The sequence below is a fragment of the Oreochromis niloticus genome, linkage group LG4 (assembly GCF_001858045.2).
Source record: "Oreochromis niloticus isolate F11D_XX linkage group LG4, O_niloticus_UMD_NMBU, whole genome shotgun sequence".
NCBI classification, from domain to species: domain Eukaryota; kingdom Metazoa; phylum Chordata; class Actinopteri; order Cichliformes; family Cichlidae; genus Oreochromis; species Oreochromis niloticus.
Window position 1 is genome coordinate 17,648,432 of NC_031969.2, and position 27,902 is coordinate 17,676,333.

The 27,902-nt window shown below is 39.7% G+C and overlaps 1 protein-coding gene across 1 annotated transcript; it reads right to left on the bottom strand.

Moving 5' to 3' along the window:
- Nucleotides 1-31: 31 nt before the first annotated feature.
- Nucleotides 32-27,694, bottom strand: baiap2l1b (BAR/IMD domain containing adaptor protein 2 like 1b). Its single transcript, XM_003452870.5, has 14 exons — nucleotides 27,325-27,694; nucleotides 25,150-25,225; nucleotides 24,821-24,907; nucleotides 18,315-18,376; nucleotides 16,860-16,931; nucleotides 15,865-15,999; nucleotides 11,184-11,336; nucleotides 10,823-10,975; nucleotides 9,836-9,950; nucleotides 8,933-9,149; nucleotides 6,578-6,640; nucleotides 5,489-5,708; nucleotides 455-501; nucleotides 32-374 (listed from the first exon to the last, which is right to left on the bottom strand). Exons 1-14 carry the CDS (start codon nucleotides 27,373-27,375, stop codon nucleotides 302-304), a joined length of 1,524 nt encoding a protein of 507 aa, XP_003452918.1. The 5' UTR covers nucleotides 27,376-27,694; the 3' UTR covers nucleotides 32-301.
- Nucleotides 27,695-27,902: the final 208 nt, after the last annotated feature.

The following is a 27,902-nucleotide window of genomic DNA, read 5'->3' on the forward strand; positions in this document are numbered from 1 at the left end:
CAATGAACAAGCAACAACATAATTCCACTACTCTCTTTGACCATTTTTATTCATTCATATCTTATGTGCAGGTCAGAATGTGGTAAGTATTTAACACCACAGAAGGGCAAAAAATAGACATAGAAAATATATATATTTCATAAATATACGTGGATCTGTTCAGTAAATAAAATGGTCCCAAAGTACTTCCATATCAGAGTTTATTTTCATCCAGATCAGGAGAAGCTGCTGGACAGCAAGATGACACAGGAAGTTTGACAAGGGTTTGTGGGAGTTGAGCGTGGGTGGAAATGTGGACAGATCAGATGACTGGTGCGGAGCGGTCATTGGTGACAGTTGGACGTAGCCTGACTGTGGCGAAAGGGTTCCCTCCCCTGTGAAAAATGCAGCAGATGATGAGTTTACAAATGAAATCATCAGCAAATCATCTCGCTCATGTTCTTATATGACTTACGCGAGGAAAGCGGGCGGGGGTCTTGCAGTGCCATTAGGCTGACTCGCCTGTGGAGGAGAAGCAGACATGTATACCGTCACATGCGAGTCACAAGCCCAACCAAACACAAAACCGTGACACATTTGCACTATTAATGCCTCGGCGATTTATCGCCGCATTTGTATTTACACTCGTTTGATTTCTAGCAGAATTTAACACATATTTTCCGCAGCCGAAGGATTGAACACACTGGACTGAAAACAATTTAATGCCTCATGTCACAAGACGGTGTGTGGAACCTGGATCTGCTGGAAATTCAAGTCTGTAGCACAATGAACCGTGCTAAGTTTTCTTATGACAAGCCACAGTGAATGCAAGTGTCTTAACAGGTGCTCTGTGCCTGGAGGGGTTCACCACTAAACTCCTTTAACAGATTTGGATCCTTATTAGATATTAACATATTTTTCTTAACATCACAAAACTCTTGCTTGCACATTTGTGACTTTGCATGAAAACAAACAACAAAAAAGTCATGACGATCACATTGGCAGTATAGAGAAAAATGTACCCGAAACCCAGCTGTACAAATATTGTAAACACACACATGTGCACAAATGTTTATATGTTTTTAATAAGTCAAATGTGGTGACGCATTTTCTTACACTGCAGTTTGGAAAAAAAACAAAAACGAAACCAAAACCAAAAACTTTAAACAAAACTCCATGTTGGGTGAACAATTATGGAAATAACTACCTATTTTGTGGGCCCTGGTAGTGCCCTCCAAAATATACAACAACATTAATACTTTCCATAGCCCCGAAAAGTGATTGGTTGTTTTAATAAATAAGATCATGTTACACTACACCATTTACTGCTCACTATAAACTAAAGGCAGCTGTAGTAATTGAGTAATTTTTTAACACAGTAGTGGTTTTATAAACTGTAGCTTGCTTTTGTTTGCCTTCCTGGTAACATCCACTGTCCTGGATTTAAAGTGCCTTCTGGCCTTCAATCTGCAGTACGCAACAGACTCCACAAGAGGTCAGTAGTGGACCAAGTGAGCGACATTCCTGTCCAGGGAGCTTCAGTCTTGACACTACCCATCTTATTTCCACAGAGGCCCAGCAGTTTCATAACTTGGTTACCTGGACTTCAAAAAGGAACAGCCTTTATTTAAAAGAAAAGTAACAATTTATCCTCCAAATAAGATTCAGTGGAACTTCCCTTAAACCAGGTCCTGGATTAAGGTTTAATATATCCAGCACTAACACAGAGTCACAATATGCTAGTGGACAACACAGTCAGCTATGAGTATCGGCTTCCCTGATACTCTTACAGTTCAACTTTCTCTGTAGATCTCAATCTTTCAGATCATATTCTCGCTCTTTCTGCATCTACACTCTATTCATTCCTGTTAGTCGTCAACTTATCTCTCCCACACCCAAACAAACCAGTGAGGGCGCTTTTTTTAAAAACTCATAATGACAGAACATTCCAGAAACCCTACCTCCCACTACATCTCTCGTCTTTTTCTCTCACCTTTCCTTGTCTAGACCAACCAGCATCATTTAAAAACAGGCTTTGCTGATACAGACTCCAACCAGTTTGTTGACATCAAGCAAGAGAAAGAATGTGGAAATACAAATAGGCTTTAAGCCATAGTGCTATGTAAAAAAAGAATTATTAAAAAACAGAGAAAGAAAAATAACCCAAGAAAAATATCTAGTTTATACCAACAGTGCCAAGAAATTTATTCAGAGGTAATTACCTGAGATAACCACACAGACCGATGCAGTATGAATCATTATGGCAATAATATTCATGAATGTTCCAGCCCCAAGTTGCTAACTAGACACGCATGCATAAACATGTGCGCACACCAACACACAACCTCAGCCGCCCACTTTTTTGCCGAGTATTATAATCTGCTGTAGCTGTAGAGAACTTTCCCACACGCGAGTCTATTCTGGGATGCTGCATATGTCTGTGTTTTGAAAAGTTATGGTAAGGGTTCGTGAGTCACTAGGAAGGAATAAACTTCCCTGGAAGTGAACCCTGTTTATCCTGGAAATGGTGGGAGACATGTAAAGCAGGAAGGAAAGGCAGGAGGATGAAAAGAAACAGACAGATAATATCTGAGTGATGATTGAGTGAAAGAATGATTGGATTGACATTGAGGGACGGTAGACATCGGGTTCACCCGGAGTGGAATTCCACCATAATGCCGAGCCAGTGATGGAGACGCGTGCCGGATGTAGACTGATACAACTGACAATGGACACAGACTAACATTTGGTCCCACTAGTGTAAGTCAGCCTGAGGCCCTGGCCAAAGTGACTGGTTAATAATAAATGCAGGCAAGAAGGAGAAGAGTATCTCCATTTGCTACCTGACCTTTAACTGGGTCAAACATCAACCTAACAGAATAGCCACGGCGGCTGTGTTTATTTTGTTTGTGTTTTGTTGGCTTGCCTGATTTTCCATGTACAGTTGTGGTCAGAAGTTACACACACTCATGAGCATAAATGTCATGAAAATTTTAGGCTTTAATGATTTCTTTCAGCTGTTGGAACTTGTGGAATAGTTGTACAACATATTTGACAACTTTAAAAACAAGAATTGGGTGAAAAAAGCTGAGGTTTATTTTGGATTTTCCCTAATCCACACGAGGTCAAAAGCAGACATACAGGCTCAAATATATACATGCACTCACTTCATCTTTTAATAAGTGGTGCTGAAAGTTCTACTTGACATGGTTAAGGCGTATTAAGTTAGTGATTATGATTGACTACAACTGTTAGTGTGTCTTTGCAGCATCAAAAGAATTTGTTTGACAGCACTCATTAGATTGACCAGTACTTGGAACAATGGGGAAAGCCAAGGACATCAAAACTGACTGACAGGGTGCCGACCAAGAAAGAAGCCTCTGCTCCAAAATCAACACCTTCAGGCTCGACTGCCCACATGGACAAATTTTTGAAATTCTTTCTTAAATGATCAGACGAGACAAAATTGAGCTGTGTGGCCACAACAACAAACCTAAGATCACTGTACCAACTGACAAACATGGTGGTGGTAGCATTGTGCTCCCGGGCTGTTTTGCTGTCAGTGGTTCTGTTACGTTGCACAAAAATGGATAATGAAGGAGGATCATCTCCAAATTCTTCAACTTCACCTCAACAGGCAGAAGGTTGAAACTTGTACACAGCTAAGATACAAAAAGACAAGGATCAAAACTGGTTTTGGAATGAATAAAGCAGGCTAACATTAAGCTTCCAGAAAGACCTTCCCAATGCTCCGACCTTAAACATACTGAAAACTTGTGGATGATGCATAAAAGATGTGTCTTCGCCAGGAAATCAATCTAAATAAATGCTACAAAGAAGAGTGGTCAAATATCTAATCAGAATAATACAACCAGACACTTACGATGGCCATTTTTAGAAAATCCAAAAAACAAAAACAAACAAACAAAAAACCGCCCCCAAGAAATGTGTTCACAGGTTTGAACTCAAGTCATTGCAGATCTATTCTGAAGGGACGACACAATAAGAAAACTTGTGAAGTGGGTCACACAAGTAAAGTGAAAACTTTTAGGACTGTTGAAAACATGATGCAAGCTACAGTTAAGGTTAAAGTCAACATGACTGTGCGTGAATATTCAATACATGATGAGCAGATATTTTTCGGTGTATGTGCAGGTTTGAATTCTACGTTTTGCATTGTAAACAAACGTGAATGTGCAGGAAAAGAAATATGTGCAAAGTCCACATCCAACTGTGGCTGACCAATATGAAAGGTTAAGTGCACAATTTATCTGGACAAGCAATGTGTAGCAAAGATTGTTATAGAGCATACACAGAGCTTGTGTAATCATCGTGCAGACAGGTCATGCACATTTAACCCATATATACCACGATGCATGATTTACATCCAACCAGCAGAGGGGAACAAAAAGGCTTTCCTAGAACCAAACCACAATTTGCCTGCCATTTTGCATGGTATGCAAATGTAAGAACATTGGCAAGGGTAAGAAATAAAACTCTCAGAGATGGATGAAATAATATTAATATTTAAAAAAAAAAAAACATTGTCTGCATACAAAAAAAGCTTCTTTTATCAATACGTTTTGTGAGCATGGTATGCGTGCACCATCACCCTAGATGATAAGACTAGAGCAGCCTCACCCGGAGACCCATCATCAGCACCCTCGGGATTATCCTAACAATAACAATCATTACAGCTGTGTTCTGCTCACCCAAAAAACAGTGAAGGTGAGTCATGGGACTACAACTTTGGATACCAAGTCAGTTTTTAGACTCAATATTTACTTTATTTCCTCAGAACACCAAGGTGCATATTCAAAATGCATTTCAGGTTGTGGATATATTTAGCATCTATTACCACTTATCCCGTTTAGACTTATGCTGTGAGTGAGATCTCAGAGGATGTGCATCAGAATCTACATTTGCAGTAACTAATTAAACTTTATACATGTCTCTCTCAACCCTGAAACAGAACAGTCCCTCATTTTTAAATTTCATTTTGCTGGCAGACATAATTTGTCTTAAAAAATAAGACTAAATATTAGATAAATAATCCCATACTTAACTAACACTTCTTGAAAAACTCAAAAGTGTAAAACTGTCCTCGAGTCCAAACAATTTAATTGTTTTTCTTCATTGTCTACGTCAGTCGACACTCGCACTATATTGAAGTGTGGTCAGGTTTCCAGGACGCACATAAAAAGCTCATCTGACACCACCTACATACACACGCACTGTTACTGGCAGTAAAAACAGTTGAGGGTACAGCAGCCTTTATGCAGCAGGTATCAGGTGAGATGTAGCCTCACAGTACCAGTCATATCACAACAGTACGACAGTATGAAGGTCTGACAGAAGAAAGCTGGTCAAACTCTTCTCAGACCTGATCTAAGATCAAATCAATCGCTTTTTTAAGTCATGGCTTAAGTCTACCAGACTCGGTGGTTCGCTTTTTAAAACACCGACATGTCAGACAAACAAAAGCGCACAAACCAAATCGCCAACTGACCGTGCTGTGATCAGACGAGGAGGCTACAGAGGGCGTGGGGGAGTGATGGTGATTGCTATTTGTGGTGATGGTGCTGGCGGGCGAGGTTTTGTTGTTTGTGCTGCGTTGCGGGGTGTCGCTGTAATCTGCTGGGGGGAGAACCATGGTTGCCTCGTCTGTTTCCGTGTCCTGGTGGTGGAGGTTAACCACACTTCTGCTGCGGTACGGGGCGGCGGGCTCACTGCAGAGGAAGAGGAGGGCAGTATAAGAGATGGTAAAAGAAGTGAAGAAATTAAGTAGCTACATAATGAAACTCATCACAAGTGAGTCTCCAGGCATATGTGAGATTATTGCATTTTCATTTTTAGCGGCTGCATCATGGGTTAGGGTTACCGGCTTAAATGTTGACGTTAAACTTATAGTTAAGCGATACACATTGAATGTGGCCAATTTAAATTCCTAATGCGGACAAAAGAAGAGGGATGTGCATGTCTGTGTGTTCTGTCCCCAGGTTCTGGTTATAGTTTAAATTTTCACTTTCCGGGAGTGGTGGTAGTAGTTGGCTGGCAGCCTCTCTGTGGGAGGTGCCGCACATTAAGATCTAATAAATTAATCCAACAGGGATTAGTCTCTTTGAAGAAAAAGCCTGGAGTCGACTCTGAACCTTTTCTCTCTCTCTCTTTCATCAGCAGCAAAATCTATTCATCAGCAAACAGCATCCTGTTTCCTCATATTTTGCTGGGCTTGCGTGAAAAGTATCATTTTTGATTCATTAAATAAAAGAAAGAAAGGGAAAAAAGGGCTCCACAGGATTCATTTGATCACAAATTACTTAAGTTTTATCAGAGGCTTTGAAACATTTATTATGTCAGGAACAACACAAGCATCATTTAAATAAATAAATGAAAAAAAAAAAAACAGAAATAAAAAACAAAGACAGAATGCTTAACAGCAGGAATCAAAGGTTAAGGAATGGGAACATCCTCACAGAACTGTAAAGATTATCACTTCAAGAGGGCCAACTAGAGGAAATACTTCCAACAATACAGCTGGCTGCAATATGAGACCTGCAGGTCTGTGTGTGTTAGCTGGAATGTGGCTTCTCCTTACCTGTTGTTATTCACGAGTGTCTCAGTGAGAGCACGGCAGTAAGATGAAGGGAACCAGCCCCTCCTAAAAGAAAGAAACACAGCAAGCAACTTAGAGAGGATTGCATCAGCGGTCGTTATCAGCTCAGTTGAAGGACTCTCCAAGTGATTGGTGAAGAGCCTGCCTGCACTGCCCTCTCCTGAGCGGCTCTCTCCATCTCTTATCGAGAAGATACAGAAACCAGATAAAGGAGCAGGATCCGTTGCAGTTGCCTTTACTGTTGTATACACAGTCTGAATGTATGCCTAAGGCGACTATGCCAGCAAACAGGTTGAATCTGTCACTTGTTATTTGCAAAGAGGGAGAGCATTAAAGTGTGCAACTTCAATCACAGTTTTGGTTTATTTTGAAGGACTTCATCTTTGACAACAAAGATTTCAGGCTGAGACAGGTTATTTTCCATCAAAGGAAACCGATGACGCGAATGAAGAAAAGATCTTGTGGACAAAGTCTTCTATTGAACCCGTCGAGGTGCAACATAATAGAGTTTGTGCGGAAAGAATTTGATTTTCACTGATTTAATAAATGAGTCACGACTGAGCCAGAATTTCAGAGACCTGTGAGGTTTCAGTGGCAACAGTTTGAGCCCCCTCACACAAACACACACAGATGTCTAAATGAAACCTGACTCAAAAAACCCCCCCAAAAACATAATGAAAGACTAAAAATTTAATTATTGCAAAATTAATTTCTAAACACTATGCTAAACATTTCTTACCTTAATCAAAAAATTGATTATTTTAGTTCTGAAACACATTTGAATTTGAGGAAAAAAAAAAAAGAGCAGCAGCTTCTCCCTATCACAAGTTTGGACCAAGGACTCCCTGTCATTGTATTATGCTAAAAGATTGCTCCTAATCAGTGTTTGGTCAATCTGCCCCTCCCTCTGTGTGGATGAATGTTAATATTTGCACCAGCTTGAAGATTAGGTATTTCCTCAGTGAAGTTGCAATAAAAAAAAATAAAGAGTCAGGACCTACATGCATGCAGTCACACTGAATACATTTTTTGTTTATTTAAGGAAAAGTTTCCACAGAGAACCCGTGTTTGTTTCAACCATAACTGTTAACGCTAGCTGCTGAGACTACTTGATTTCAGTCAAGGACAGTTTACAAGTACCGATTGTCAAGAGTGTACACTACTAGCTGTTCCTGGAAAAGAAAGCTCAACTCTAATGATTGTGACTGGATAATAAGATAGTGGACAGAATTTATTTAGGAATCATGCAATAAAACGCACACTCAGAAGTCAAATGTCATTATTTGACAAATGCTGCTCTATTACCAGTTGATTTTTCACTCCCTGGAATTAAATTTATCTCAGCCCTGCTGGAATTCAGTCTCTCAGTCCATCAATAGAGTCCATATCTGAAACAGTCCTGGTGAGTTGCTGGGATACAGTATCAAAGCTGATATGAGACAAAGGCAGAAGCCCAGCGAGAGAACCAAAAGCATCAAAGCCGAACCTCCTGTGGAACATGAAGCCCATCTTGTCTGATGCTGTGCTCTGATAAACATGACGATATACACTTTTTAAGCCTTTAGGCGCTTCAGCTCGCCCCACCTGCAGCAGCGAGGCATCAAGACCAAAGTTTTACTTTGTGTCAGCCACATTTTTGAAAGCTACTCAGAAATGATTCTTTTATGCCCTTGATCAATCTTTCTGGGTATATTTGTAATGTAATTTCCCTTGATAGCAATAAAGATCAAACCCGATGAATGATTAAAATTCAAAAACACATTTTCAAGGGCTTCAGATCAAATCCTTGTCTAAAAAGTCACGCACAAGAGACCTGGGGAGAGTGGACTTGGTTGGTGCCTATCTGTGTGGGGGAGCAGGTGGTACCCTGAACTTCTCCCTCCACCTCACTCCAGTCTGCTATCGTACATCCCACCCTCAGGCCATATTTTACTTTGATTTCCTTATCAGTGACTTTTCCAGCACAGGCAGCACTTGACAAGCCTGGAGCTGTGTGTGCTCATACATGGTCAGCCTAGCAATCAGGCGAGGGACCATCTGGCCAGTTAAGACAGTGAATTCCACCTCCTATTAATCACCTGATTCTTAGGAGGACGGCATGAATTTTTGACAGAGGCAGGACGAAGAAGGTGATGATGATACAGAGTTCTTGTTACGATTTAAAGACATTTAAAGTCAGCTGACTTGCATCTCAACAGTGACTGCACACGTCACAGATCTAATCGTGCTCCTATGTACAGCACAGTGTGTGCACAAGCCTTCCCCCATATCTGTGACTATAATTTTTCATATCACATATCTGTTCTGTATAAATTCATCACACGTAGTTAGACTCACTTTCCATCCTTCTCCATTTCACCATACATCCATCCGTCTCTCTCGTCAGGGATGAGCAGGACAATGATGTCTCCCTCATCAAAGCTCAGCAGTGTGTTATTGTTGCCTGCAGTATGGGGAAAGATGGTGCGCACACGTGGTCTCTTCACCATATTGTTGAGCCCTGTGGCGACAGAGACAGACCTGGCGAGATTGCTGTCCTCGCCGTTCCCGTGGTCTGGGAGAGAGGAAGGAAGTTTAAAAAGAAAGAAAGAAAAGAAGCAGAAAGCAATGTTAACACAAGGCACGATTAAGAATATAAAGGCTTGCTAACGTGGTCACAGTAGCTGCTGTAGTTACTGACCTTGCCTAATAGTACTCAACAGAAAGTGCAGCTGAAACTAATGACATTACAATTACAGCTGCTGGATTTAGACATAATCTAATGTACAAGATAAACTTAAAGCATGACCTGATAGATAAAAAGTAACTGTGACAGCAAATGTCTCTAGCAGATTAGCTGTTGACATATTTTACTCTGAACAACAAATGTCAACTTCATGGTCATAATTCAGGAGAAGTAAAAGGGCTGGCAAAGTCAGTAGGACTGTTTCTCTGGGAACCCAGCACATAAAGTCATGACAAATTATCCAATGACTTTTGAGGTAATTCAGTGCCGGGCTAACTGACCGAGACATCCACATTTATTTCATGCAGCTCTTCATGGAATAAAATTTTCTAGCTCAGAGAAGCAAATGTCATTGTTCCGTGCAGGATAAAGGAGAAACATGTTTCAGGAACAAACAGATGGTTCTTGCATTACACCTGCAAGAACAATCTGTTTGAAAAGCACAAACTTGAGGCCAGAACAGCACAAAGCAAAGTGCTAAATGAAAACAATTGTCATAGTAACAGCCGCAATACCTGTGCTGTTGCTTGAAGGAGTGGTTACAGTGGTGGGGTTGTTGTCCTGGTTGAACATATTAACCAGACGGCTGGGCTCAGCTTTCTTAGGTGGTGCCGGGGGAGTAGATATGTTCTGCCACAGTGCAATGAATGAAAACATGAGCGAGTATGTTACTTTTCTCCTTTTTAAAAAAAAAAAAAAATCAAATAAAAAAATTAATGAATTTCTGTCAAAACATGCAGGTAGCAGCAGCCTCAGTAACAGCTAAACAAATGCCCAAGAATTACTACCCTAAGCAGTTAGAAAATTTCACGTCTAACAGACAAATGTTCATCATCCAACTACTCCACCAAGGCAAAAGTCGAGGTCTGCGATCACTGCCATTATCATTATTATACGTTTTTTTAAGCAAGATTACATAAGTTGCCAAGCTTCCATGAATCCAGGTGGAAAGGTGAAGCGTAGGCAGATAAAGAACCCATTAAACTCTTTGGCTGATCTGGATGATATTTTTTAAAATTGCAAAAACTGTCCTTGGGAGAAACTCTGAGTATCCTTATAATTTAGTCTGAACATAGAAAGATAAATATGATTAAATATTCAGTGTCAGCACGGTAGCCTCAGTATATAAGGTACTTCTACAACCTTGACATGAAAACATCCTACACCCTGGGAGCCCCGTCACCAAGCATAACATATTCATTGCAGAGGCTACCTGCAAATATGACTTATCAATTTTTTGTTGTTTGTTTTTTTCCTGTTACTTTTCCCCCATTTGACAGCAATGCTAAAAAACAACCTTGTACTTAACAGGTTAAATATTGTCAAGATTGGTAAGCAGACCTACAGAGAGACACACTCAGAAATCGTCGCTCTGAGGTAAGTTTCCATTACATAGTAATGATAATTTATCTAAAAAGTACTACAAAAAACATAGTACAGTATGAAAGATAGCAACACATGTAGCACAAGAACAAGTCTTAGGATTGTCACTTTGATCGTACCACACTGTGTCGTGACGGGGACGGAGAGGGCATTGTGATGGGAACTGGCTTACGCAGCCCTTCAATCATTGACAAAACACTCTCGGGCATATTGGTGGCATCTTTGCACTGGTCCTGCCAGGTGCTCAGCTTTTCCGACAGTATGTCTCTGGCCTATCCAGCAGTCATGGAAATAAGAAAAGATATTAAAAGAAAACATGAGTAATCAGTAGAAGGAGTGCATCATTTCTATCACTATGGCAACGTGATACATTGAGGCTCTAGAGATTGTGGGTTTTGGAATAAATTCTTCTGGCTGAACCTTGCAATATAATATGACTAGAGTTTGATTCCAACATAATAAGAGCAGGACTTTGTCTACCTTGTCGTGGAAGGAAGCGAACTGATAGGTTAACATGCAGTGTTTGTCCACAAGGAAGCAGAAGCGTCTCTTCTCCTCCAGCAGAGCCTCCTTACAGCCATCGGCGATGAACAACTGCATGTCCATCTGTCGGCTTGCCAACGTTTCTAGACACTGCAAACATGCGTGCAAGTGGACATTAAAAACCATGGACAACATTCAAATTGTTTCGTGTACAAATGCACATCTATGCACACATAAGTGAAAAGATGATAAGCTTTGAACAGATCAGATTCAGCAGGTCTGAACTGTGTTGTGCCTTCCAAACAACCACCTTGAATAGATCAAGGTCTTATCTTGCTATGCACATGGTTTACAGCCATTTAGACACAGTCATTGTTGAGCCACAAAGAAAAAACCCAACAAGGGCAAAATGTATAAAAAGAGCAGGGTTCCTTTGTCAATATTCTAATCTGTGTTGTGCAGAAGACAAGTATTATTAGTTTAGATCTTATTTTATTGACAGTCTGTGCTGTATTTGATGTTTAGTGAAAGGGCAGAACAGTAGGGAGGGCTGCATTATCTACACTGACAGTCTGGGATCGTAAAAAGGTCAGAAAGCTACTGAAAGGATTTGATGTGTCCATGTGTCCATGTATTTGGGATCCATGCAAATGAACCAGATATTCAGATATTTAAAATATTCAGTTTCACTTTCACTACTCTAGTAAATGCTGATATCATTGAAATGTAATGAAGTGAACGGTGTTAGAACAACAATCTGAATGAAACGGCTTCTTTTAATATTGCCTTCGTTTCCTGACTTCTTCGTGCTCCTTAATTTATCTCTTTTTTGGGGGGTCAAAATTTGTGGGAGCCATTTCTCATCCAACTGACTGGAAGTGTCACACCTGTAACGGCTGTTAATGCATTGCACACACCCTCTCTATTCAGCTCTTACAGCTCTGTCCTTGGTTGATAAATCCTCAAATGGCTGAAGGCTTTATTTACCACAAACCTGTGCTGGGTAAAGTGCATTTCTAATCCATGTTATTCCCAAAAACATTCTGCACGTAGAAAAGTGGTCACTATTTGGTAGCACCATATCAGTAAGTTAAAATGCACAATAACATGACCTCATAATTAAAAACCAACAATACTGCTTATTAAATCACACAAAAAGGCAAATTAAACATAAGTTCTTCTGCTTATCTAGACCATGAACAAATATGGGGTAATTCCGTTTTCCCCTTTCCAAACAGAGTCGCCGGTCTTCCCGACCAAATGAAAATCTTCCTGTTTGTTTATGCTTTCGTGTCAGGCTCAAACGTATCTATTTAGATCTGTTGATTTCCTCCATCGATACACAGAAATCCTGATAACAGGCTTACCTTTGTGTCTGTATTTCAACAAACAATCATATGCAAATTTCAGAAGCAAATACTCACAACTACACAAATAAGTGCAGAAATAAAACTCTTACTAAAACTGTTCTTGTTACTGACCAGTTGTTCACTTGTCATTTCTCTGTGCCTCCGTTTTGTTTCAAACCCTGCGAGGGCACATTTTAATGCAGCCGTGTAAGTTTTTAATCTTTTAGTATCATAATGAAGGATATAATAAAATATAATCAAGCACAGCTAGAAAACTGTAATGGAGACACAAATGAGACACAAAAACACAAATGCATTAACTGACTTCTTTAGTACATTTTGTGGATTTCTGAAAAGCACCTGCATATATTTCTACATTACAGACAGATTATTATACAAATTTGCAGTATTTTGGGAGCGCCATTTTCTGTTGCTTCTACATTGTGGTTTTTCTGACATGCGTTACCTGTGCATGTAGAAAAACTGCAATGCACAGTCTTTTCTAGGTGAGAAAAATAGAGTGAGCAGTACAACCCGCATGATCCACAACACTGTTATTTCCAACAAACTGATTAACACTGCAACAAAAAGCAGAAACACTAAATTCAGTTAGATGAATTGAAGTATTAATAACTCCACTACAGCACATGAAACTTTAACAAATCATTCTGTGTCTTTTGCTAAATTGCTGTTTAGTTTCACGCTAAAAATACAAAAGGACTTAAGGGCAGCACAGAGAAGGAGAAAAACAGAGTGAATATCGTTCCACAACCGTGGCAGTGGGTGGCAGAATTTCTACTAATACTAGTGGATGAGGGAAAAAGTAAAAGGGGAGTGTAAATGCAGTTTCGACACACACACACACACACACACACACACACACACACACACACAGACACACACACCCTCTTAATCACTTTACATCTGTCAACACCACAGTCACCCTGTTGCTATGGACAAGCTATGTTTATCCTGAGAACTACAAAGTGAGGGAGGTAAGAGTATTGCAGAGGATGGTGCAATGAACATAGTTAATGCGAACATAGTTAATATCATAAGGCAGATTATAAGGCAGATTATATGGCAGCAATAAAAGAATCTCTAAATCCCAACAACGGCAACAGATAACCAAACAAAAAAAAGGAAAAAAAAAATTTACACACTTCCCCAACAGATGATTCTGACTTTCTGCTCTTTGAGGTTTAAGAGGCTTTGATACAAATCTCAATCTTTGCTATCCTTGTGTACAGAAAGTAAAATGTGCAGCAACTTTTTTTGGGAGAGTCTTTTAATTAGGTGTCTGACAGCTGTGACAGCACTCCCAGTTCATTTATTTATTTATTTTTAATTTTATCTTCTCCGTCTTCTGTCAGATCCTTCCCTGGCTTTGAAGAATCTTTGGTGTCTGGTGAATCTACTCCTGTAAGCTCCTGTCTCCAAGTCCTGACACACCGTCTGCTTGCCAGCCCAACTTGGTGTCTGTTGGATCTCTAAATCCTCATACCTGGCTTTAAATCAGATAAGTAGGCACAAGACTTGCGACTTGGTGGGAAGGTGAGAGAGCAGTAAGGTGAAAAGGAAAGAGGAAATGAAGCATGGTAAAGTGAGAGACAAAGGAATGAGAAAACAAAAGAATGAATGAGGTGACAGAAGAATTTATAATAAGGGACAAGAGGAAGCAAGCCTGAAATTTCTATAAAGCCAGAGGGCACGTGGAGTTCATCATCAACTGTGTTCACACAGAAGCTTGGCTCTAAAACAAGCTGTAATTTCTTAGATAATTTAACTTGCTCTGACATTTCATGGTGAAAGCAAAAATCCAGGGCTGTAACTAACTTGTTTAAAATGTAATACAAATGTGAATCAATGTCCTTGGCAACTTCACTGAGCTTCGTGACTCTATCAAATGCGTTTTGACTAAAAGTCCGTAACCTAACCCAAGGACATTTGGCTTACTATGATATTTGACAGAAAAACATCAAATACAGTTCCTTACATGTATCATTTTTAACATTAGTGCTTAAAAAAGTACTTAAAAAGCTAATCACTTCTATTCCAGCTCCTCGTATGCTTTCACTAAAAGAGACTACTGTACGATTCAAGCTCATATATCTCGTAAAAATAAATAAATAAATAAAATGCACAACTTCTTTTGCTTCTCTCTCTCCTTTATAATAAAGAAAATAATTCTGGGCAATGACAAGTCAAGTGTAGGCAGAGGCAGAAGCTAAAGCCGAAAATAAAATCAAGTATTTATGTTAGTGCACTCCTCTATTAAAGTGTGAAACTCCTTTTCAGGTCTCCTTCTCTTTCTTCCTTTAACTATGCAGTTTATCAGCCTTCAGTAGAGTAGACCTTGTTGACAAAACACACAAATCTTTAAATATGCAAAAGACACACACACACACACACACACACACACACACACACGGGCAAATAAGCTGTCTGGCAGGATCAGTGGTAGGCAGGTTATGCAAGACTTTAAGTTGGTATGCTCATAGGTCGAGGTAACTCTGAGGTTTAACTCATTTGCACTTTCCACTTAGCAGCGTCACTGCCAGGGTGTGGTTTCACCATGTAATAACAGAGTTAACCTGTTATAATGACTTAATATTCCACAGTGATTAATCGAGATCAATGACGTAAAGCACCTGAGGTAACTGTGACACACGAACAGATCACGGGTAAGACGCAGTACCAACAGAGAAATGGTCATAATTTAAAAAGACAAAAGCACACTTTTAAACCTTTTGGCCCTTGTAAAACATTAAATACATAACAAGACAAAAAAGTGCAATAAAGTCAAGCACAATAACCTGATGTGCATTGAGATAAAACTAGAAAGGGAGCTCAAGTTTCATATTGGATCGACAATAAAGCTTAACATCTCCACTTCTCAAAGAGTGGCCTGGTTAACTAGCGTTTCCTAATCAAATGTCACTTCAAGTTGCAAGTCTGTGCAGATATTTCTATAGCCTGAAGAGTTGGTGCTTGCTTGCTTGCTTGTGCATGTGTTTGGCAACTTTTACAAGTGGACATGCGGGTAGAACAAGATGGTGTAAAGGGACCTTGTGCGGGTGTATTCTTGAAGAAGATAAAAGAAGCCAAAAAAAAGCAAACAAACAAGGAGCTTCTGCACAACTGCACAGACCAGACGCTTCACATATTGCCAGTAACTTCTGCTACTCTGGCTGTAAGTTTCAGGTGTCAAGGTTTGTGAATGAGTGTCGTTATATGAACACGCCCACGTGTGTCAAAGAAAGCGCATGTGTGTACGATGTGTCATGTGTCTGTAGGAGTTTGGTTTTTGTTTTTTAAGTTCGTCTCACCTCGCTTTCCTTGTTCTCGTACTTGTTCGCATTCTTGCCTTGGCTCTTTCTCCTCAGCTTCTTCAGGTCTGCCTGGGACTTCTCCAGAGAATCTTGCTTCATCTTGTGCTCCATCTGGTATCTTTTAAATGTGGCCTGGATCAGAAGAATGATTCATGTAAATGCTGCAACACCAACCTGATCAGATTTGTCAGAACCATCTTGGGTAGCAGAAATAAGGAGAAACTGTGAACTTTAAGAATAACTGGATGAATCATTTGAAATTTAAAAATGGTGGTGAAAACTGCCAAAATATATCCACAGTCAAGTTTGCAGTATATCCTGGATATATTAAAAAAATCTTCCAGTACAAAGTCATGTTTCACACTATGCAGTAAACTACGCAAGCTGATTTGCAATGTAAACCATTTGCTAAAACATCTGTGATGATGTGTTAGGCTGGCTCCATCTGCTATATGGCACTAGTGCAAAGCGAACAGGAGAGAGAAATAACTTGGTTTTATTACAAATAAAACGTAAAGTGTGCTTACAGCTACCTCTGCACAGTCATGTAGATCCATTTACAGAGTCAGAGCACCAAACATCACTCACAAACAGCACAGACTTGCAGTACTGCAGAAAATAGACCCTTCTTTGTCCTGTGTTGTGCTGATAATAACTCTTTTAATAGGACATATGCCCAATTCAAAGACTGAAGTCACAAAAAAATTCCTGCATTGTTGCACAGAACGAGATTATAGTTCATCAGGTGTATAAAAAGGATTGCTTTTCATATTTTTCGACTCAACACGGTTTAAAAACCATCATCTACGTCCTCTTTACCTGCTGATCCTGTATTAAAAACCAATTCAAAGGCTTTTATTCCATTTTATTTTTGCTTCTCCCTCATTTCATGTAGCTGCTGAATAAAAATGTAAAATGTAACACAAAAGCCAGTGATAACAAAAATAAACCCAAACTTAGTTGTGGGGGCACACAGAAAAAAAACTACTCACTGTCATGTATTTGACATCCATGTCAGTCTTTCTCTCCAGCTCAGCTATTACGTCTCTGTGGAACCTCTTAAACTTCAGGTGAAGAGGAGGAGGAAGGACAATAGAGAAGAGAGGATAGGAAGACACACTGGTTATTATAAACTTGATGGGTGGATGGAGGGCTACAGTTTGTCAAGCTTTGCTGTCAGCAGAAAACAAGGAAAAATGCCGCAAGTCTCATGGAGAAAAATGGCGAATGATCATTTAAAGTGTATCGGTGCGGGGGCGAGAACCAAGTCCAAGGTTGCGCTTATGAATGAGTCAGATACAAAGCGTGGGAATGCCTACAGTCTTCTCTCAGTTGCTCTCCAGCTCTCTCCCTCTCATTAGTGTGAGGGAGTCAAAGCGCTCCCCTTGTTGTGATGCAGTGTCTGCACCCACACGCAGCAGATCAATGATGTGGAAGACCCCATCACTGAAAACATATAGATGACCACAGGGACTGTGTAGTATACATAACACATAGTCATCAGACTGACTCTCTGACCTGAATTAATGCTGTGAGTCATAAACTCGAGTCCATTAACAACTGAGCCCACCCACTGATGCCGTTAGCAACAATGTCTCAGAAGGGTGCCTCCCAACTTTTCTGCGTCATGTTCATGTTTTCTGGTTTACTTTCAGGCGCTAGCATTATTTATTTGCCCAAGGACAAAACTTGTGCAACATTCAATAAAAATAATGCACCCAACATGTTGTGATCTTTTAAAAAGGTCTTAAACATCTAAATTTTAAGAATGTTTGTGTTGTAGTGAAATATGATACATAAAATTCTGCTGCTTTTTTTCACTTAAAATATCCAATATTTGCAAGTTCCAACAAAGCAATGGCGTCTTTTTCCATGCTACCTAAACACAAAGTGAACTGAAATTTTGCAACCTTTACATAATAAACATTTACAACATGTTCTTCAAAACTGAACAAAAGATTAATAAAGTAGTCTGTGCAACTGTTTCAAGGTGTTAGTGTGCTAAGAGCGCACACAATGCTCATACTTAATTAATCAAACTGTAACTGCTCCAGCTGGTACAGGACAGGACATGTTAGGACCTGTTTGTTCTCAGCAACGAGATAAAGCCACAGCTGCTCCTACGACCCAAAGCCATTTGTTTTCCTTTTGTATCTAATGTTTCATGTTTTTCTTGCTCATGATGCTACTTCAGGTTTTGTAGGTGGGTAGGAAGATAAGGTGGTGTCTATCAACAGCAGCAGGAGGATGGAGAGAACTGTTTGCTGACAGCGCACCACTAAATGTCGGTTAGTGAATTCCACCTCAGTCTGAGAAACAGGTTCAGAGAGTGAGACAAGCATGCGTTTGGGAGAGGCAATGGAATTAAAGATTAATTAGATAACATAAAAAAAACAAAACAAAATAAATATATGTATGCATTTGCAAAAAACATATTCAAGACTCACGTTTTCCTCCAGCTCAAGATGAACGTTCCTGTGGACCTCTGAGATTTCTGTCAGTACTACACCTGCCAGGTGGAAAAAGAAGGGAGGGGGAAAGATGGCATACAGGTTAATGCTATAAGATGGAAAGGTTTGTCTCGACTGTACAGAAAATCTTTATCTAAAGATATTGCGCAACAGTGTACAATGATAGCCATAATGCACAGCACAGACAATATCCTATAAGCCTGAGAGTATCTGCAATAATTTTTTCAACCAAAAAAAAAAAAAAGTAGCCAGCTACAGATGTGATGTAGGATTTCCTTCACTGGCATGAAAGCACAATCTATATGGAGCCTGGACCAAACGGGACCACTTGCTGCTCAGGTATTAAAAAAGAGCTCAGATGGCAGGCTGCCACAAATCATAACCTGTTACTCCTAAAAATAATCAAATTAGGATTACGGTGCACAATACACAGCATAATAACTACATGGTTGTAGAGCCAAGCCAAAGTACAGTAGTTTCATTTTAAGTCACTTTATGTTGGTGTGTCCCCACATCCCAGAGATAAAAATTGTACTACCTCTTCTTCTACTAGACAAGTTAGAAATATTTAGGTGTTATTACTTACTTTAATTAGTTTTAAAAGTAATTAGGTGGTGTCAGGTAACAAATAATCAAAGTATTGGCAGCTCCACTGAAGACTGATTTCCCTTTAACTTCTTTGCATTCAAATACTAATGCTTAATACCCAAAGCCAGGCATTATGCAAAACTAATAGCAGTAACTCTACTAACAAGAAAGGCTACAAACTGTCTTGAGTCTGGTTTGCCGTTTACACACATGCACCGAGGTTTAACGTTTCTAGATATTATTGATTGTAGGTGCACGTGATCTTTAACCTGCCAGCTCACTGAAACTGAGTCTGTGCCTATTTTGTGCCCACGAGAATGGTCTACCCAGGCAGGTCCCAGCTTGTCTAACTCAAACGAGTATCTCACGCAGTCAAAGAATCGGTTTTTTTCTGCTGTGCTAGATGTGAGAAAAAAGGACAACTGAAGATAATTTCTGCACTTCATTCTTCTGACACTGCCAAGAGTTCACATGCAAAAATGGCTTTTGTAACAGACTGCCTTCTGGATAATACTGCTCACAGACTGAAATCTGCATGGGTGTGTGTGTTTGGCTGGTGCAGTCCTTTGATAATCACCATTTTCAACACCTCTCAGATGACGGGTAGACACAGAATAACAATGTGTGTGTGTATAAATCTGTCTTGGGCCAATTATTGTAATAACTTGTGTTTACACAGATGGTCACTTTGGTTGTTTAGCCAGCATTCTTTATCATCTTCTTTCTGCAATAATGTCAAAACAGATAAACTAACTTGTTCAGAAAATGAATAATCTGTGTGCAGTCTCATGAACAAGTCATTTGTAAGACATCTTTAGTTTACATCCAACAGCAATTTAAATTCAAGATAATGCTCAGCATATGTCGGGTATATTTTCTGTTTGTAGCATAGATGTGGGATACATCAGTGGATTTGCCAACACAAGATTACAAGACGTTCAACAAATATTCAAACGTTCAACAAATGCACGCTGCATCTTCTCCCACACTGAGCATTTTCCCATGGGTGCTGATTCCCATGCAGCTGCAGCCAACAAATACAGCTGTACTGTACATATAAGTATTGATAATGATGTAACCAAAAGCCACTGTAGAGATTCAGTGGCTTCTGCATCAGGATACAAACACCTCCAGTTTGTGTGTTACAAACAGACAAGCTAAATCATCATAGAATAAATACTTTACTCATCAAGTCCTCATCTAGATTTGTTATTTGTTTAGTTTACAGAGCAGTAGACCCATACTGGAGCACATGGATCAGTAGGAAAAACAGCACTCAACCAAGGTTTGGGGGAAAAAAAAAAAAAAAATTGCTGTCGTCTTTCAACTGTGTTCTGACGTGCACAAATGCACTGCGCAAATCCTTGACAGCCTTTCAATATGCCTGCAGACACTCTGAACTGTACATTCATCAGTATGTAAACACTGCCCTTCCCTGCTCCATCTTTCCACACCTTGCCTGCTCCACCTTGCCTCACAGTGAGACTGGCTGCTGCAGTTCAAACAGCTCAGCAGATTAAGACTCTGCTCATCCCAGTAAATCTGCCCTTCGACAGAGGAGAATAAAAGAGGCTGAGGGGTAGCACAGGCAGGGTAAGGGTGGAAGGAAAACTATGGTAAGGAGATGAATAGTGATGCAGAAAAAGGTACTACAATAAGTATAAGAGAAGAAATGACAATGTAGTAGTGCTTGATATGGCAATACACAGCAAAAGAAAGAAAAAGAGTTTAGAAAGGCTATGCTAGATTTAAAATAAAGTAGGGCCCAGGTCTGGCCCAACCTTAAAGTCCCCTCATTTTACAATAAGAATAATCTTAAAAATGTAAACAGGTGTGGTATTGAGTCAAACACCAGGCAGACTGGTTTATATGTAAGGCGTATAAGTCGAGTCAAACATACCTCAAAAAATTCAGAAAATGATGTCATGTAAATGTTTCATATTAATAACTGCATAAAGATTGCGTCACAGTTTCTTTCCAGCAGTTCTCACTCATTTGTTTATTGTTGCACAGACCACACAAAACGTTGCTCGGCAACAGGTGCACTCTTTTGAGTAAGGTGTGAGGGCAATAGTGTGTCATTATGAGGATAACTCTAAAAGCAATGTGCCATCATTACCCAACCAAAACCACAGAGAAACCCAGCCAAACCACCATCGATTTAAATAAATCCTTTTTTGTCTCTGATGAGATACAATTGTTTTATGTCCCACACGATAGTGAACTATGTTCTTTGTCTTTCGTAATTGCATATGTTGAGACAGATAGGCAATGTCTGTGTTTGTAGAAAGGCTCTGTGAAGACTGAGCACTTTATTGCATTTTCCCAGAAGCCTGCAAAAAAAAAAAAAAAAAAAAAAAAAAAAAAAAAGGCCCACAGTTCTTCCGCCGTTTTTGACTGTGGACAAAATAATCCTGGCATCTATGAGAGCCACCTGACACAGCATGCAAACATGCTTGGATTATGTAAAGTGGGCCTGGTGCCATTTGAACACTAGTCACTGTGTGTGTCTGTGTCCACGAAACATCTATAAATACCCTTTTTGCTGCAAAAGGACAAGATAGGAGGAGATTAAATTCTTTGGGGACAATGAAATGTGGCACAGTCAAGATGTCTTACAGGCTGTTTGCTGTTCCAATTTTTAGGCAGCAGTTTTACGGTTCTTTTCACTGTTCCCTGTGCATTTCTGTTTCTAGCATCAAGACTAGAAGTACAACGAGAAGACGTAAAGAGCAAATTCTAAGCACGTTCTAATCCTATTGCATCCGGACAACCTGGTCTTCACATGTTAATTCTTGCTCTTTGTTTGACCAAACGTCAGAAACCTGAGCGTTCGAATGAGAAAAAAAAAAGAAAAAAAAAAGGTTGACATTTGAACTCTGGCAGAAGTAGAGGGAGAGATAAAGGAAAGGGGCGGGAGAACGAGGTGCACCAGTGCTCTAATGCCTCGCGAGAGTATCTGGTTTCTGGTTCTGTCACTGGAGCTCATGTTTCTTACAGAGCAGCTTCACTACAAGCATGAGCAGCCTTGTGATGAAGATGTGTAGACTTTAACGCCACATTTATGTAGAAGTTGTCTCCCTAATTATTACAACTTAAAACAATGTCTTATGAACCTGACAGCAACTCACGACACAAATTGAAGATCTGACTATTTATAGAGGTGTGTAGTACAGACTCCAAGTACAATGCATTTGGGTCTTCAAGCCTAGTTCATTAAACTAGATGAGCACCCACTGCTCTACATAATCCAGCATAATGACTCAGAATAAACTGATCCGTTATGAGATCACACTCTGCCTCACATGAGGGGATTAGTGGGTATGTGTGTCCACATGTCGGAGGTGAGTGTGATTCAGTCTGAGCATAACAACAACAATCATAATAGTGTTTTGTGATGCTGATGCTGTGTCTAGGTCATCCCATGGATGTTTGGTTTTCAGAAAAAGAAAACTCATCCCTTCGATTTGAATATTTAAACAAATTTAACACCCAGTTTGGTAAAAACAGCAATAAAAAAAAGACTTTAATTGACACTTAAAATAATAAGCAGCTTGTTTGTGTCCCTCCCGTCATTTCCTCTCCACTTCCTATTACAGGAAGCATGGTTCAAGCTGTGCTCTTCACAACAGGACAGTACAGAAGATTTATAGCTCTGATTATGATCCTTTCCAACAAAAACTTGTGGACACATGTGGACATAATAATCAGTTTAAGCCTACTTGAAACATTTTTTAATTTTTTGGGATGAAAACAGCAGCCAGCCTTAATCCACAGGAGTATTATTTCAGAACATCACCTGCACACAGAGCACATCTTTCAGCCAACAACTTGCAATTACATATTCTTTTTATTTTGAATTAAAGGGAGGATTGCTTTTTTATGAATCGTTTAATCACCCGTCTATAGGCCCGAAGCATCAAAATGAGAAATAAAATGGGTAATTTGAGAACATTAAAACTATTGGTTTGAGTATTTAATCTTGAAAACTGAGTTTATTACAACAGTTTTTGACTGATTAATTGGCCAATCATAGCTGAGATCCTACCAACTGATTATGTTAGCAAGAAAATGCATGCGTACAATGTGGCGAGATCACAGATGGTCTTAAATTGCAGTATACACATGCTCAGTCTGTACACAGAATAATCTATGGTATGTTGACAGGTTCATCGTTATAGATAAACCAATCAAAATGTTTTATATCAATATTGTATTTTTGCAATTCTAAACCAGCCTTAAGGAGGCAAACTTCAGAAGGACCTGTTGCCACAATATTTTATGGTAAAAATTTGCCACTGTGAATTCAAGGAGGCTAATGAGGATTCAAAGGCTTACTTTTCTAGCCACTTGCCAAGTGTGCACAGGGTGTTTCTTTTTTTTTTTTGGGTGGAGTATCACTTTAACTGTGCCAGGAAACTGACACCAGGTGGCACTTCCCATTGTGCTGCTAAATTTAATTAGCAGTTTTGCTACTAATCAGCAGGGGAGATGAGAGGCGTACAGTGGTTAAATCAAAGTGTGACACTAGTGACAATGACTTAGGATGCCAGACTTCTTTGGACTACAAATTAGCTCAGGGGAACCGAAGCCTGGGGAGTTAGAGAAGAACGAACATAGGACGATGAAAAAACAGTGTATTCCCAAGCCTATCACACTCAAAGTAATACATAAAAATCACAAGAACTGTGCTGGAATTAATCAGTGGGTAACTTCTGATGTGTTCGAGCTACAGCGCTCCCTGGGTTTTGTTTTTTTAGTGATAAAGAGAGGTTCAAACATTACCCTGCTCTCTTTCATCATGAAACAATAAACCGGGGAATAGCTGTTGTTCCTTTCATTTATTTTTTTCTAAATTAATTTTAGTTATATTGCACAAAGTGTCTTGTGGATATCTTTTGCAAACTTCTGATTTCTTATGAGGCTTTGCAGGTGTAGAGGCAAGGCTGTGCTTCATTGTCTTATGAGATGGGGCTGAGAAGGATTTAGACCAGCGACTGAGGGGCATACATATTAACTTGCTTTAGCTTGTGATTACTGGGTCATGTCATTGACTTGTGAATAAATTAAATGATCCATTTCTCACATTTCTCAAACTGATGCACTTTAGAACTGGCAAATCCTGCTAAATTGAAAATATGCTCCCGATCAGCAAGGTCAGGAAAATTTAATTTAAGACTTTTAAATTCACTTCGTTAAAACTTCAAATCTAATATTTCTAAAATGGCAACCAGCACTGAATGAATTCAGCTCCTGTGTTCCTCACAATTATCCCATGTTTACACACATATTTAGAATGAAGCTGGTGATAAACATCTGATCATTTTGTGAATAAATCTACAGACATAACAGATGCAATGGAGTGAAGCTTGTGAGCTACTTTAGGAAGTCAACTCGAGATGCACTGCATTATTCACGTGTAACATGCCTGACTATCCTCACGTCATATACCCAACACACCCTCTCAATTCAGCTTTGTCTTGTTAAGCTGGAGAATCTCCCATCTTTTCCCCAGACCTACAACACTTCCTGCTCTTTCACCCAAACCTGCATCTACCTGTATACTCACAAAGGACACTTTCCTATTGCTCCCGCAAATCAGTGTGCAACACATACCAAATGACATCGACCACTGCAGAAAAAAAAAATGTCACTCAATTGAGGTTTTCCATCAACTTTAATTAAACACCAATCTATCTGCTCTGGCTGAGGATCATTAAATCATCCTTAAACTATTATTAGAAATGAAAAGACTGCCTTGGGAATAAAATACAAATGAATAAATTAGAAAGAACAATGTTTTTTGAGAAAAAGGGAGCTGGCTCCACAGTCTGCAGATTTCCCCCAGTTTATCCCAGTGGAGAATCACAGGACAGATCAACTTGGAAACTTACCTAATTCTCTGGAGACAGGAGAAACTGCAGCATTCTCCCCAATCTTAGTCAGTGCATCAAAATACAACTTTCCTGCCAGGGTCATTGCTGGGAAAATGATAAAATTGTCATTAATTTTTGTCACAGTAGCCCCTAATACCCTCTGAACACCACAGAGTAACAAATAGCCACATTATTATCCAACCTGTCTGATCCTTCCTCCAAAATGGCTAACTTGTCCTTCCAGTTAGCCATGTTTCATTTCTTAGCCAACTCTAACTTAATATATAAACTCTGAATCTTTTAATAATGTAATAGCAAAAGCAAAGCAAAAAATAAAAAAAGCTCACCTGCCACTGATTTCTCATAGTTCTTGCCCAGGTTGACCAGGTTCCTCAGTCCTGGGTTGAACTGTTCCATTACAGTCTAAAGGGGTTGAGAGAGAAAAAGGATTCACTGTGACTGTCAAACTGACAGAGTGACATCAGACGTAAATAATGAGGCAAAGAATGAAATGTATGCAGTCACACTAGAGCCTGACGACAGTTTAAAGGAAGCTATAACCATGTCCTTCAGGCACACATTCGCATGCATGCACATAATGTCTGACAAATTATGTCACAGAGGCCAAAAATGACTTCTGTGGAAACTTAAGACAGGGAGCAGAAAAACAACAAAGAAATAATAAGTGAGAATAAGAGAATGCGCAATCAATTAAATAACATGGGTGTGAAAAGATTTTCTTTTTTCCCCCCCTCATTTTCACACTTCACACACACACACACACACACACACACACACACACACACACACACACACACACACACACACACACACACACACACACACACACACACAGGCTAATCTGATAAAAGTGGGGTCTCCAGTGATCGCCAGCTTTTAATCAACATTGTGGAGTGGAACTAATCATGTCTTGGAAAAAAATTAACTAATTTTCTGAGCTCCATTTTACAGATGTCAAGACCAACCCTCTGATTAGTATAGATAGGAAAGGTCTTAGCTAACACGCACACACAAGCAAAACCTCCTTAGGACACCCATGGCAAACAATGTTTCATGAGTCTTGCATTGTTCAGCCACTTGTACGTCAGACATTTGTCAGCAGCATACTGACATAATGTGTAAGTAACAACTCCCTGCTGATACAGGCATTCATAAGAAATGACTCAGTAACCTTTCCTTTAATTTATAGCATCTAATAACGCATTAAGAGAAGAACTTGGTCTTCCATTGCTGAAAATCACACTGCCTTTTAAAAGTCCATGAAACATGTAAACAGCCAAATCGTGTTTATTTCCAATAAAAAACAAACAACTTGCCACTAATTATTTAAACAGACTATTTTGGGAGCCTTGTCTTGCTTATATATATCAATGAGCCCGAGGTGATGGCTGCCAAGGAGCTTGCTGTATAATCTTACCACACAAAACACACAGCCAGTTAAATTATTAAACCTGGAGTCTTTTTCCTGCATTTCACCACGCCAATGAGCTGTGGGGGCAGCCCCTGGAGGAGGCCGGTGGATAAGAGCTGTTTAAAAAGGCTAAATGCATGAGAGAAAGCTTCTTGCCTTCTTTTCCTCCTCCTGCTTTGAACACAGTCACCTTTACTGTGCCACCTGTGGCGTGCACACTGCAGAGGACCATTAAGTCAGAAAGCCTGGTGGGATTTGGTGAGTGCCACTCACGTTCAGTTAAACGTTTCATTTTCATTGGTTAGGTTTCTCTTTGAAACCCAATTAAATCATAAACTCAACAAAAAAAGCAACTGATTACTTATTAAAATTGCTTTAAAAGGAGCAGTTTCCCCACAATCCAAGATAAGGAGGAGTGGTAAATACCAATTCACTTGAAAGGCTTCCACTTCAGTAAATAAATTAAAGTTAATTAGGCTACTGGTTGGCACGGAACTACAGAACAGCCCAAATGATGCTGATCAACCACGGCAGCAATTTAATGGGAAAAGAGGGAAAAGGAAATGCCACTCCCAGGGTGGGGCTATTCTCTCAAAACCAGTGATTCAACTCACTAATAGGCAGTTACAAGCTCTCGGGAAGCTTCTAAACTAAAATAAAAAGTGCTGACAAAAATGCACTGAACTCATTAACAGTGCAGGCTGAGATGCTGAGTAAACCAAGAACATAGTTAAAGCTCAGGGATCCTGAAAGAACAAGACCCCAGGGTAGGATAATCAAGTGTGATAATAGTCTTTTTTCTGCTTTAACACTGTCACTTACTTGTGATAGTGTCCATAAGCTAAACATATATCACCCTATATATTCTGCTGTATTTTGAAAAAGAAGGTAAACTACTTAAAGGCGAACGTCCAAACAACAAGTAAACTTTACTGCTAAAAAGAAAAGAAAAGAAAAACCTCATGAGATCCATGAATAAAACCTGTTAGACAACAGGTTGGTAAAAGTCAAGCTGTAAAGTTGAACCCGAGGCACTTCTTTCCTCTCGCACCTGTTGGGTTTCCCACCTTCATAGGAAAGCAGCACTTACCTTGTATGTACTTTCAGCGAGCTTGTTCGCCTCCTCCGCGTTCCTCGACATGTTTAATGTAGTTCCCTCGCGACGCCCGACAAAGAAAATATTATATTTTTAATTATTAATTGACTTATTTGTAAGAAAAAGAAACTACACCGATACCAAACACCCCCTCCCCAAAAAAAAGGTCCAAGTGGGAGCGGTGACCAAACCTACGCAGACATAAAATTCCTCATAGCCAGCAGGAGACGTAGGGACGCACAGCAACAATAAAGAGAAAAGTAACTCCTGTGGTGGAGACTCGAGCTATCTGTTGCTGCTGCCGCTCTTCGTGTGAGCACACACTCGGGGGGAAAAAAAGCTGAGCTGTCAAACTTATTGTAGGTGGTTAGTTCAAAAAAGGGGAGGGGAACCTGTGGAGGTAGATTGGAGTCAAGCAAACGAGAATAAAACTTCCGGTTGGACTTAATTTCAAAATAAAAGTGGCTGGGTGAAATGTCCACTGCAGGATTGTTTAGACTAGCGTGAAAACTGGTCCTCTGATGTGAAAAGTTAAATTTAATTGAAAGCCACGCTATGGCATTGATGATTTT

Excerpts from the sequence above, each read along its gene's own strand:
- baiap2l1b (XM_003452870.5), bottom strand. The coding sequence starts at position 27,375 with ATGTCGAGGAACGCGGAGGAGGCGAACAAGCTCGCTGAAAGTACATAC. Across the intron at positions 10,976-11,183 it reads TCGCTTCCTTCCACGACAAG|GCCAGAGACATACTGTCGGA; the intron begins GTAGACAAAGTC and ends ACTGCTGGATAG. Across the intron at positions 6,641-8,932 it reads GAAATGGAGAAGGATGGAAA|GAGGGGCTGGTTCCCTTCAT; the intron begins GTGAGTCTAACT and ends TCTTTCTTTTAG.